Below are 13,721 nucleotides of genomic sequence, written 5' to 3'. Positions count from 1 at the left end.
GCTGCTCTCAAACTCCTGGCCTCAAGTGATCCTCATCTTGGCCTTCCAAAATGCTGGATTACAGGCATGAGCAACCATGCTCAGCCTGAAAAATTGTCTTACTGTGGCCCCTGAACTATCAGATAAATAATTTTTAAATGATTTATTTACCTGTCTCTTAGACCCTGAGACTTAAGACCAAGAAGGGAAATGGATCTGTAGGCTGGTAAGACCTCTGGTGGGATGTCAGAATGAGAATTTTTTTTTTTTTTTTTTTTCCTGTGAGTCAGAGTCTCACTCTGTCACCCAGGCTGGAGTGCAGTGGTGCAATCTCGGCTCACTGCAACCTCCGCCTCCCACGTTCAAGCGATTCTCGTGCCTCAGCCTCCCGAGTAGTTGGGATTACATGCATGTGTCAGCACAGCTGGCTAATTTTTGTATTTTTAGTAGAGATGCGGTTTTGCCATGTTGGGCAGGCTGGTTTCAAACTCTTGACCTCAAGTGATCCACCCACCTTGGCTTCCCAAAGTGCTAGGATCACAGGCATAAGCCACCTCATCTGGCCGCTTTTTTTTTTTTTTAAAGCCTGCTGCTCAGGCTGCAGTGCAGTAGTGCGATCATAACTCACTGCAGCCTCGACCTCCTGAGCTAAAGTGATCCTCCCTCCTCAGCCTCCCAAGCAGCTGGGACTACAGGTGTGCGCCACCATGTCTAGCTAATTTTTAAATTTTTTTGGTAGTAGAGATGGGGTCTCACTATGTTGTCTAGGCTGTTTTCGAACTCCTGGCCTCAAGTGATCCTCCCACCTTGACCTCCCAAAGCTTTGGGATTACAGGTAGGAAACACTGTGCCTGGCCTTGGAGCAAGACACTTTTATTGGAAAGCTAAGGCATTGGGCAGGCTGACCCAATCTCTCCTTTGAGCCTACCTGAAGCTTTCATTATTCTTTGCACCAGTGGTGGCCCATCCCTAGCCTCTCTTTTCCATCCATATGGACAGACTTTGCTGCGTGCTTGGAGGCAACATGCCAAAGGCCAGGCCTGCCACACATCACCACGCACCTGGACTCAGCTGCTTTCAGTCCTTGTGAGGGAAGGGTGCTGCAACCCAGCTATAGAAAAGGCCAAGAAAGCAACTTGGCCACTGAAGGTCTGCTGCTCTCCAAATGGCAGGTGGACAAGTGCTATGTGCCCGGAGCTTGTTAAGTAAATGCCAGCCACTGCCTCTTGTTCATAGGCCATCCACCCACCAGCATACCCTGTAATGAGAAATTCCTGTTGCTTCTCAGCAAAGATCTCTGCCTAGCTAGCATTCAAGACCTTCAGAAACCTCACCCTACTTTGGCCATTTGTTAGTGATTCTCTCCCATACAAACTGCCTGCTCTGACCAAAGCAGGCTACTTGATGTCCCATCCCTGAACACCCCAGCTCCCCAAGACCATCTGAACTTGGCAACACTGGGCTCCTTCCTCCCCCAACCCACTCATTCCCAGGGCCCGGCTGTAGCATCACCTCCATGAAGCCTCTACTCTGTCACTGGAGTGCAGTGGCACAATCGTGGCTCACTGCAGCTTTGAACTCCTGGGCTCATGTGTTCCTCCCACCTCAGCCTCCCGAGTGGCTAGGACCACAGGTGTGCACCACCATGTCTGGCTACTTAAAAAATTTTCTATAGAGACAGGGTCTTACTGCATTGCCCAGACTGGTCTCCAACTCCTGGTCTCAATCAATCCTCCCATCTCAGCCTCCCAAAATGCTGGGATTACAGGCTTGAGCCACTGTGTCCAGCCTATGCTACATTTACTTTTGGGCAAATCTTACATTTCAACGAAATCTTCAAGGCAGAGAGCTTGTCTGTGTTTGTGCCGCCCATGACAGCTCACACAAAGCGATCAGTTGGCAAAGGTCGAGTGCCTGTGGATCAGATGCCACACTGGCCAAGGCAGGGGCTCTTCCCTTTGATTCTTGCATGGAATGGGCCCTGAGGGGAAGGTGCCAAACTCGACAGGCTTAGGGTTGAGAGAAAGGGGAAAACGCCCAGAAGCAAGGCAGCTGCCTTGCCACTGAAAAACAAGAGATCAAGAATAGCAGGGTATGGGCTGGGTGTGGTGGCTCACATCTGTCATCCCAACACTTTGGAATGCTGAGGTGGGAGGCTCACTAGAGCTCAGGAGTTCAAGACCAGCCTGGGCAACATAGCAAGACCTTATCTCTACACACAAAAAACTTAGCCAGGCATGCTGGTATGAACTTGTAGTCCCAGCTACTCAGGAGGCTGAGGCAGGAGGATTGCTTGAACCTGGGAGTTTGAGGCTGCAGTGAGCTAGGACTATGCCACTGCACTCCAGCCTGGGTCACAGAGCAAGATCTCGTCTCAAAAAAAAAAAAAGAGTAGCAGGACTCAAACCCAGTCCCATGTGCCATTCAGCAGCTGCACGATTTTACCTGTTCTTGTGCCAGTCTTCTCAGCTATAAAGTGAGGATAACAGTTGTTGTACTTACCCACAGGATCAGAGTCAGAATCAAATAAGGACAGGCCCATGCTTTAGAAGCACTGTACAAGGCTGGGTGTGGTGGCTCACACCTATAATCCCAGCACTTTGGGAGGCCGAGGTGGGTGGATCACCTGAGGTCAGGAGTTCGAGAACAGCCTGGCCAACATGGTGAAACCCCATCTCTACTAAAAATACAAAAAAAATACTAGCTGGGTGTGGTGGTGGGCACCTGTAATCCTAGCTACTTGGGAGGCTGAGGCAGGAGAATTGCTTGAACCCGGGAGGTGGAGGTTGCAGTCAGCCGAGATCGCGCCACTGCACTCTAGCCTGGGCCACAAGAGTGAAACTCCGTCTCAAAAAAAAAAAAAAAAGCAGCAGCACTGTACAGATAGCAGCTGGTGTTAGTTACCACACGGGGTTGAAAAAAGCTCAGACAGGGCCCAACTCTTGGCCCTAGGGCGAAGGTGGCTTTTATTTCCTCTCTTAGGGAAGGAGGGGGAGGGAACTTTCCCAGGCACATCAACCTAAGGAAGGGGTGGTTGCGCCCCCAGCAGCGAGAGGCTGGAATTGCTCATCATTCAGAAGGAAGGGTTTGTTCTTGTCCACTTCCTGGCCCTTGGCTGCAGGGTGTGCTGGCAGGGGTCACTCCCCTTGGGGCGGCAGCTCCTGCATCAGTGGAGGCACAAGGAGGTATCTGCTGGTGTTCACAAAGAGGAGGGGGCAGGTGCCCTGAGTGAGGGAGAAAGGGCTGGAGTGACCGACCCCACGCCAACGCCTGCCCAGTATGATCACTTTCATAAGGCCCGGCTGGTGGGACTCCTCCCAGGAAGGCCCTGAGGGGCTGGTGCTTTAAATGTCCATCTCAAACTGTGACTCTTCACCTGGGGAGAGAGGGGACAGAGGGCCAGGTCAATAATGGGTGAATACTTGGTATATGAGGCCATTCTTTCATTGCTATAAAGAAATGCCTGAGGTTGGGTAATATATAAAGAAAATAAGTTGTCTTTTTTTTTTTTTTTTGAGATGGAGTCTCGCTCTGTCTCCGAGGCTGGAGTGCAGTGGCCCAATTTTGGCTCACTGCAACCTCTGCCTCCTGGGTTCAAGCGATTCTCCTACCTAAGCCTCCCAAAAGAGTAGCTGGGATTATAGGCGCCCACCACCATACCCAGCTAATTTTTGTATTTTTAGTAGACATGGGGTTTTGCCATGTTGGCCAGGCTGGTCTCGAACTCCTGATCTCGGATGATCCACCCTCCTCGGCCTCCCAAAGTGCTGGGATTACAGGTGTGAGCCACCGCACCCAGCCAAGAAAAGAGATTTAACTGCCTCATGGTTCTGCAGGCTGCACAAGCATGATGCTGGCCTCTGCTTGGCTTCTGGGGAGGCCTCAGGGAGCTTTTCCTGATGGTGGAAAGCAAAGTGGGAGCAGGCATGTCACATGGAAGAAGCAGGAGCAAAAGAGAGGGTGGAGTGGCGCTCCCACACTTTACAACAACCAGATCTGGAGAGAACTCATTCACTATCATGAGGACAGCACCAAGCTGTGACGGATCTGTCCCCATGACCCAAACACCTCCCACCAGGCCTCACCTCCAACACTGGGGATTACAATTCAACATGAGATTTGGGCTGGGACAAATATCTAAACTATATCACTTGGGCTTTTTTGTTGTTTCTGCTTTTTTCTTTAGAGACAGGGTCTCAGTCTCTTGGCCAGGCTGGAGTACAGTTATACAATCATAGCTCACTGTAGCCTTGACCTCCTGGGCTCAAGTGATCCTTCTGCCTCAGCCTCCCAAGTAGTTGGGATTACAGGCATGCACAACCATGCCCGGCTAATTTTAAAATTTTGTGTAGAGATGGAGTCTCGCATTGTTGCCCAGGCTAGTATTGAACTTCTGGCCTCAAGTATTCATCCTGCCTCAGCCTCCCAGAGTGCCGGGATTTCAGGCACGAGCCACTGTGCCTGGCCGCCAGCTGATGTTTTTAGGGGCCAGGGAGAGTCCCTATTTTTTGAAAGGGGATAACTTGTTTAGTTTCATAGGCTCACAGCTGGAAGGAAATTAAGCTTGAGATGAATCATGTTGTGAGTCTCATCTGATTCCGATGAAATTCTGGACTTTGAACTTTTGAGCTAGGACTGCAACGTGTTAAGTCTTTGGGGATATGGGGACCAAATAAATATATTTGTATATGAGAAGGACATGAGTTTTGAGGGTCCAGGGCTGGAATGCTATGGTTTGAAATTCATACAGAAACTTAATGGGGTAATACCGATGTAACAGTATTAAGAGGTGGGGCCTTTAAGAGGTAATTGGGTCATGAAGGCTCTGTCCTCATGAATAGATTAGCCCATTCCTGGATTAATGGTTACCATAGGAGTGGGCTAGTTATCACGAGAGTGTTATAAAAAGCCAGCTTGGCTCTCTCTCATGTGCCCCTCCTGCCCTGTGATGCCTTCCGCCATGTTATGATGCAGCAGGAGGCCCTCACCAGAAGCCGAGCAAATGCTGGCACCATGTACTTGGCCTTCCCAGCCTCCAGAACTGTAAGAAATAAACCACTTTTCTTCATAAATTACCCACTCTCAGGTATTCGGTTACAGCCATAAAAAAACAGACTAAGACACAGGCAACTATTGTCTCTCTTGTACTGTGAGGTTCCCAAGGTAATTATGAATCATGTCCTGCAGGCCCTGGGGAGATGAATTCTGCTGCTGTCAACAGAGCAAGCCCAGCTGAGGTCCCTGCTGCTTCCTGTCTGGGTCTGGGGTATGGCCTTCCGGGTGAAGGGTTGGCAGGTTCCAATCTGAGTATAGTTGCCTGGAAGTGCTTACGCTGCATCATCTTGCAGCAGAGAACTCCAACACTCTGCCAAGCCAGTCAAGATGCCACAAAGAGTGCATTCATTTATACCACTACCAGCGTGGCTGCTCTAATTACTCGGGAGGTGGGGACAGCAGGAAGGACCCAGCTACCAAATGTCAAATCGGCAGAGACAACTGGCTGCATTGTTTCTACCTGCCTTCATAAAGATCCACTAGGGAACAACAGCCCAACAGGAGGCATCCCGGATGTATTTCTTATCTTGTAGACATGTAATTTCCCAAAGGACAAGTACACTGTGTCTTTGATAACTTGTCTCTTGCACCACAAACATCATGGGTGTGTTCCAAGTGGAAATGCTTCAGGGACAATTATACAGAGGCAGATGCTTATGAAAGTTGCTGTGTGCAGCCACTGCCATTTCAAACAAACTCCCCACTAATTACATGACCCAAAGGTGCCAGATCACCTTTCCTGAGATGCCTGGACCCTTTTCAGGGGGAAAGTTGCTATCAATGAAGAGTTCAACCTCCCCATCCCTACTCTCACCCTCTGGGCTCTGAGCTGCTCCTTAGAGGGTAGGGCAGAGTCCCTGTCATTCCTCCTCCCTGGAATTCACCCCAGTGGATGGACTCCAGGGTATTGCTAATACATTCCCTTTCCCAAGGTAGAGCCTGGCCAAGCCCCAACACTCACCGCCTGCCCGCTTATCTTCTGGGCTATTACGCAGGTGGCTCTGGCTGGCTTCCGTGGGGGGCTCATCACTGGAAGGGCTGGTGACCCCGGGAATGGCAGGCAGATCCTTCGGGGGTGTTTTGGTCACAGGTGAGTTCCGACACTCCATCAGGAATTTCCGGTCATAGATGATCCTGGTACCTAGAAGGGCACAGGGAGGTTGGTCAAGCCACCTGCAACCTCTTGCCTGCTGGTTTTTCCAATTTTTAAAGGTGTGGCTGCAGAAGAGGCAGCAGATGCTCCTGAAAAACCCAGAGGAGGCTGGGTGCGGTGGCTCATGCCTGTAATCCCGGCACTTTGGGAGACCAACGTGGGCGTATCACCTGAGGTCAGGAGTTTGAGAACAGCCTGGTCAACATGGTGAAACCCCGTCTCTACTAAAAATACAAAAATTGGCCAACGTGGTGGCGGAAGCCTGTAACGCCAGCTACTCAGGAGGCTGGGGCAGGAGAATCACTTGAACCTGGGAGGCAGAGGTTGCAGTGAGCTGATTGCACCACTGTACACCAGCCTGGGTAACAGAGCGAGACTCCTTTTCATATAAAAAAAAAAAAAAAAAAGTCAGAGTAATGAGGCTTATTTGGGGGCCTGGCTGCCACTCAGAACTCTGCTACCTCCAAATGGCCCTGACTCCCCTTCACATGGAATGATCCAATGGAAGGGGTCTGCAGGCCACCGACTGCACCTGTGTCTTCCCAGGGCTCTGTGCACACTGTGCTCTGTCCCTAAAGCCCCTCAGCTCACTCACCCACCAGGGCTCAGTGTTAACTACCCATGACAATCACATACCATGGTGGAAAAAATGCATTTCTATTCATTATTCAGTCCTGTCCTTACAGCACTCCTGTGGGATAACCAGAATAGCCGCATTTTACAAATGACCAAACAGAAAATTAAGTGATTCAACCAGAGTAGTAAAAATAATAACTTTTGCCGGGTGTGATAGCTCATATCTGTAATCCCAGCACTTTGGGAGGCCAAGGTGGGAGGACTGCTTGAGCCCAGGAGCTTGAGACCAGCCTGGACAGCTTAGACAGACCTCATCTCTACAAAAAAGTTAAAATGAGCTGGGCATGATGGTACGTGCCTGTAGTCCCAGCTACTCGGGAAGCTGAGGTGGGAGGATTGCTTGAGCCCAGGAGGTCCAGGCTGTAGTGAGACCCTATGTCAAAAAAAAAAAAAAAGAGAGAAATGCCTGGGCTTTGCGGAGAAGAGCCAGAGGCAGGAGTGAAGGGCGGGCTCTCCTTGCCCCCAAAGGCTCTCTTGCTGAGCCCCTCTCCTTTGTGAGGCCCCCAGTGTGTCCTGCCAGTGTATCACTGACTTTGGAATTCTCCTACCCCACCCGCCCAAGTAGCTGGGATTATAGGCGTGTGCCACCACGCCCAGCTAATTTTTTGTATCTTTAGTAGAGACGGGGTTTCACCATGTTGGCCAGGCTGGTCTCAAATTCTTGACCTCATGATCTGCCCACCTTGGCCTCCCAAAGTGCTGGGATTACAGGCGTGAGCCACCGTGCCCAGCCCCTTTATATCTTTTTATAGCTACCTTCTATTTATGGCAAGTGAATCTGGTGTTCCACATATAGTAGTGATAGCAATTCCTTTTAATGTACAAATAATATTATACTATATTATAGATTCTATAATAAAATAATGTAAGCCAAATTCAAAAGCTAAGGTGATATAAAGAAATGTTAAACATCTGTACAAGTGGAATGCAAGATATAGTAATAATTGTGCAGATAAAATATGAATAACCCAAGTTTGGGAATCATGATTTAAGGACTTCAGGAATGCCCTTCCTTAGCAATAACCTTGAAATCTCTCCCTCACTTAGGGGCTATGATGAGTGGCATTCCAACAGCTGAGATTCATTTCTTATGCTTTATTTTACTTTTTTCATTTTTAATTTTTATGGATCCATAATAGTTGTACATATTGAAATTCATTTCTTGATCCTCAGCACTGGACTCTCTGTAAACTCCTGAAAGGCACGAATTTCCATCTCGGAGACTGAGTGTGAGTTCACGAAACGGGGCTCTGTGCTGAGGCGGACCTGAGATGCTGAAGGGCAGAGGAATGTAGAGAGATACCTAAAGAGAAACTTCACCTGCTGGCCGTGTTCCTCTAGTCTGGCTGCAGCCCCTCCAGGCAGTCACTTGTCTTACTCTCCTGTCCCCTTGCAGGAGAGGCAGTGATGCTGAAGCTGACAGCCCTGCTCATTGCCTGTGGGACTCCAGCACACAGCTGTTTCTTAGGAGGAGGGGTGTAAAGGAAAGAACCAGGGTGCATTTGGGCTCCATTCCCAGTCAGCTGTGTGACCCTGTGCACGCTGCTCCTTGCACTCCCTGCTTTGGGCCTCCGTCTCCTCATCTGTAAAATAAAGACCCATGCACCTTCTAGGTCTGAGTGTCTATGAGCCCAATAGATTACAAATGGAGGGCAGTGGTGCCCTCTCTTTGCAGGGCCAGGGCAACAGTGAGAGGAGGTAAGGGAAGACCAATTTCTAACTCTCTTTTTTAAAAAGTGACCCAGATTTGTTTTGGTTCTAGAAGCCAGAGGTGGCATTGCTCCACTCTGCAAGGCTTGAGGTTGTACAATCTCCCCTCCCCAGAGGGAAGGGAAGCCCAGAGACCACAGGGTCCAGGCAGCGGGTTGGGGACTCAGTGGACACATGGCTGGACATCCTGGCTCCAGATGGGACCACTTTTTTTCTGTTGTTTCTTAATCTTTGAGACTCGGCAAGAGTCCCCCCCTTTTTGTTTCCCCCCAACTTTGCTTTTTGTTTGTTTTGAGATGGAGTCTTGCTCTGTCACCCAGGCTGGAATGCAGTGGCATGATCTTGGCTTACTGCAATCTCGGCCTCCTGGGTTCTAGCAATCCTCCCGCCTCAGTCTCCCCGGTGGCTGGGACAACAGGCATGTGCTATCACGCCCGGCTAATTTTTGTATTTTTTGGTAGAGATGGGGTTTCACCATGTTGGCCAAGCTGGTCTTGAACTCCTGACCTCAAGTGATCCACCGGCCTCAGCCTCCCGAAGTGCTGGGGTTTCAGGCATGAGCCACACTTTTTTTGTTCTTGTTGGTTTGTTTACCATAGAGTGAAACCCAAGAGTTAAGATTCAATACTCTCAAAGAAGAGCCCAGGGGCCAGCAACCATCTGGAGAGCCTTTTTAAAGGGCATCAGCCCCTGGTGATTTTTTTAAAATTGTGAAACACACATAACATTGACCATCTTAAACAATTTAAGGAGACAGTTCAGTAGTGTGAAGTAAATTCTCAGTGTTGTGCTACCATCACCGCCAATCATCTCCAAAAACGTTTTCATCATGCGAAACTGAAACTCAACAGCAACACCCCTTCCCCCCTCCCTTGAGGCCCCGGCAAGCAGGGCTCTACTTTCTGTCTCTCTGATTTTGACTACTCTAGATATCTTATATAGTGAAATCATACAGGATTTACCTTTTCCTGACCGGCTTATTTCACTTAGCATAATGTCCTCAAGGTTCCTCCACACTGTAGCATGTGATAGGATTTCCTTCCTGTTGAAGGCTGAATTATATCCCATTGTGAGTGTGTGCATATTTTGCTTATCCTTTCCTCTGACTGATGGACACCTGGGCTGCTTTCACTTCTCAGTTGTTGTGAATAATGCTGCTATGAGTATGGGAGTACACATAACTTCTTGAAGATCTTGCTTTCACCAGCCTGGCCAGCATGGTGAAACCCCGTCTCTACCAAAAATACAAAAATTAGCTGGGCGTGGTGGCACACACCTGTAATCCCAGCTACTCTGGACTGAGGCGGAGAATCGCTTGAACCTGGGTGGCAGAGGCTGCAGTGAGCTGAGATCGCGCCACTGCGCTCCAGCCTGGGCGACAGAGCAAGACCCTGTCTCAAAACAAAACAAAACAAAACAAAAAAAACAGGCCAGGTACGGTGGCTCATGCTTGTAATCCTAGCACTTTGGGAGGTCGAGGCAGGCAGATCACCTGAGGTCAGGAGTTCAAGACCAGCCTCGTCAACATAGTGAAACCCTGTCTCTACTAAAAATACACAAATTAGCTGGGTGTGGTGGCACATGCCTGTAATCCCAGCTACTTGGGAGGCTGAGGCAAGAGAATTGCTTGAACCTGGGAGGCGGAGGTTACAGTGAGCCAAGATCATGCCACTGCACTCCAGCCTGGGCAACAGAGAAAGCAAGACTCTGTCTCAAAAAAAAAAAGAAAAAAAATTAAATCATTAATTATACTTAAAAGGGAAAGAAAAAGCCTCCGTGCCCTTTGTCCCATGCCTACCACACTCACTTAAAAATAAGAATCCTAATTTTACCTAATAAAATCAGAGTATTTTAGTTGGGGAGGGGGCTGTGAGGAGTAAACAGCAGCGTTCAGAAAGTCAGCCGAAGGCCGGGTGAGGCAGCTTGTACCTGCAATCCCAGCACTTTGGGAGGCTGAGGTGGGAGGATTGCTTGAGCCCAGGAGTTTGAGACCAGCCTGGGCAACACAGCAAGACCTGATCTACAAATTTTTTTCGAGATGGAGTCTCGTTCTGTTGCCCAGGCTGGAGTGCAGTGGCGCGATCTTGGCTCACTGCAACCTCCGCCTCTTGGGTTCAAACAATTCTCCCTGCCTCAGCCTCCCAAGTAGCTGGGATTACAGTTGCCTGCCACCATGCCTGGCTAATTTTTGTAGTTTTAGTAGAAATGGGGTTTTGCCACGTTGGCCAGGCTGGTCTTCAGCTCCTGATCTCAGGTGATCCGCCTGCCTCGGCCTTCCAAAGTGCTGGGATTACAGGCGTGAGCCACTGCACCTGGCCTACTAAAATTTTTTTAAAATTAACCAGGTGTGGTGGCATGCACTTGGAGTCCTAGCTATGTGGGAGGCTGAGGTGGGAGGATCGCTTGAGCCTGAGAGATCGAGGCTGTGGTGAGCGGTGATGGCACTACTGGACTCCAGTCTGGGAGACAGAGCAAGACCCTGTCTCAAAAAAAAAAAAAAAAGACAAACCTCAAAGCCTGGCTGAAGACGCCCGCTGCAGAACTTCTTGGTGCGGCGGACACTTGGCCCATGTACAAGGTCAGGAAATGGAAACTCGAGAGGGCGGGATAGATGCCAAGGTCCCTTCAGGGCTGCTGGTCAGGTGTGCTCTGACAGAAACCTCTGTGTGTGTGTTTGGCAGGTGGAGTGGCATCATGCTAGGGTGGCCTCCACATAAAACTTTAGCCAAAGGTGGGGGCTACGGCTGGGCACAGTGACTCACATCTGTAAATCCTAACAGTTTGGGAGGCCAAGGTTGGAGGATCACTTGAGGCTGGGTGTTCCAGACCAGCTTGGCCAACACAGCGAGATCTCATCTTTAAAAGCAAAACAGGCTGGGCGCAGTGGCTCACTCCTGTAATCCCAGCACTTTGGGAGGCTGAGGCAGGCGGATCACCTGAGGTCAGGAGTTCAAGACCAGCCTGGCCAACATGGTGAAACCCCGCCACTATTAAAAATACAAAAATTAGCCGGGCATGGTGGCACACACCTAATCCTAGCTACTCGGGAGGCTGAGGTGGGAGAATCACTTGAACCTGGGAGGCGGAGGTTGCAGTGAGCTGAGATCGTGCCACTGCATTCCAGCCTGGGAGGCAGAGTGAGACTCTGTCACAAAAAATAAATAAATAAATAAATAAATAAATAAATAAATAAAAGGAAAACAAAACCTCTTTAGCTGAGGTCCTATGTCCTGCTGAGGTCCTATGTCCTCAGCAGGCCCTCTCTACACTGGGGTAAATGACCCACCTCCACTAGGTCACTACAAACAAAGAGTATGAAGTGCTTTTGAGGATCAAAGCGACTTCAAGATGGCAGAGCCATGACATTTTTCTCCTGCTCCTCTCAAAAGTCATGCCAAACACCAAGAATGAGAAGTACAAGCACGTTCTCCAATCTGGATGCAGGGAGAGCTCCAACTGTCATCCCAAATCACAACAGGTAAAGACAGAGGCAAGTACAGGAGCAGTCAGCGATCTCAAGGGGAGCAAGCGGGTGACACTGAAGTGCAGGGAGATGGGGGTGGAGCAAGTTCTCCGTTTGCCCCAGAGAACCCCAGGAAGGTTCAGGAATTAGGCACAGCATGGAATCTGGGGATGGGAGCTGATAACAAGGAGACTGCTTGGAAGTCTGTATGGAAAATGGAAATCCCAGGTTCTTACCAGCATCTAGCAGCTGCCCTGAGGTTTACTCTCTTGAACAAACTTACCAGAGGGGTGCCAGGTGTCCCTTGCCCCAAGGAGAGGGGTGACAGGGAAATTAAAGTTGACCTCCTGAATGGTGAGCCTTAAGCCCTCTCCTTTCCCCTGCTTCAGAATAAAGAGTGAAGATAAAGACCCACAGAAACTGATTGTGGCACGGGGGTCCGCAGTGAATAAAACCAGCTAGCCACCAGATGGAACCCATCAGTCTCTGGGCCTCACAAGGGACTCCTGGTCAGCTCCTGAGTTCCCCACCCTTAAATAAAAACAGCCAGGCCTGGTGCAGTGGCTCACACCTACAAGTAATCCCAACACTCTGGGAGGCTGAGGTGGGAGGATCAGTTGAGCCCAGGAAGTTGAGGCTGCAGTGAGCTATAATCATGCCATTGCACCGTAGCCTGCGCGAAAGAGCAAGACCCTGTCTTTCAAAAAAAGAAAGAAAGGAAAGACCAAGGCAGGCTGATTGCTTGAGCCCAGGAGTTTGAAACCAGCCTGAGCAACACAGTGAAATCCTGTCTTTACAAAAAAGACAAAAATTAGCCAAGTGTGGTGGCACACACCTGTAGTTCCAGCTACCCAGGAGGCAGAGGTGGGAAGATCGCCAGAGCCCAGGAGGTCCAAGGCTGCAGTGAGCTAAGATCGCGCCACTGTACTCCAGTTTGAGTGACAGAGTGAAACCCTGTGTCAAAAAATAAGCAATCTAAGCAAACCAACAGGAGGAAACAGGTAATAAAGGAAGCAGAAAACCTTAAAGAAAAACAAAAGAGGCTGGGTGCGGTGGTTCATGTATACAATTCCAACACTTTGGGAGGCTGAGGCGGGGGGATCATATGAGGTTAGGAGTTCAAGACCAGCCTGGCCAACATGGTGAAACCCCGTCTCTACTAAAAATACAAAACATTAGCTGGGTGTGGTGATGCACACCTGCAGTCCAGTTATTCAGGAGGCTGAGGCACGAGAACTGCTTGAACCCAGGAGGCGAAGGCTGCAGTGAGCCAAGATTGTGCCACTGCACTCTGGCCTGGGGACAGTGCAAGATTCCGTCTCAAAAAAAAAAAAAAGAAAGAAAAACAAAAGGACAAAGAGAGATGAACAACAGGCAAAAGGATAATAAATTAGGGGTCCAATATTGGATGGCAGTAAGTCTAGAAAGAGAAAAGAGAAACTAATAAAAGGGAATTTACTTTAAAAATATGAAGAGGCCGGGCGCGGTGGCTCAAGCCTGTAATCCCAGCACTTTGGGAGGCCGAGATGGGCGGATCACGAGGTCAGGAGATCGAGACCATCCTGACCAACACGGTGAAACCCCGTCTCTACTAAGAAATACAAAAAATAGCCGGGCGAGGTGGCGGGCGCCTGTAGTCCCAGCTACTCGGGAGGCTGAGGCCGGAGAATGGCGTGAACCCGGGAGGCGGAGCTTGCAGTGAGCTGAGATCCGGCCACTGCACTC

General features: G+C 49.6%; 1 protein-coding gene across 1 annotated transcript in view; it reads right to left on the bottom strand.

The window, feature by feature from the left end:
* Positions 1-2,919: 2,919 nt before the first annotated feature.
* EIF4EBP1 (eukaryotic translation initiation factor 4E binding protein 1) overlaps positions 2,920-13,721 on the bottom strand; it is a 33,192-nt gene continuing 22,390 nt past the window's right edge. Inside the window, exons 2-3 of the mRNA XM_025395178.1 lie at positions 5,996-6,175; positions 2,920-3,355 (exon numbers count right to left, since the gene is read on the bottom strand). Of these exons, the coding sequence (XP_025250963.1) occupies positions 3,324-3,355; positions 5,996-6,175 (212 nt within the window). The 3' untranslated portion in view covers positions 2,920-3,323. The remainder of the gene's footprint in view (positions 3,356-5,995; positions 6,176-13,721) is intronic.

This window comes from Theropithecus gelada, chromosome 8 (assembly GCF_003255815.1).
Source record: "Theropithecus gelada isolate Dixy chromosome 8, Tgel_1.0, whole genome shotgun sequence".
In the NCBI taxonomy this organism is placed as follows: domain Eukaryota; kingdom Metazoa; phylum Chordata; class Mammalia; order Primates; family Cercopithecidae; genus Theropithecus; species Theropithecus gelada.
Note: the sequence above shows the minus strand (reverse complement) of the source record. Positions and strands in the feature narration are given on the sequence as shown.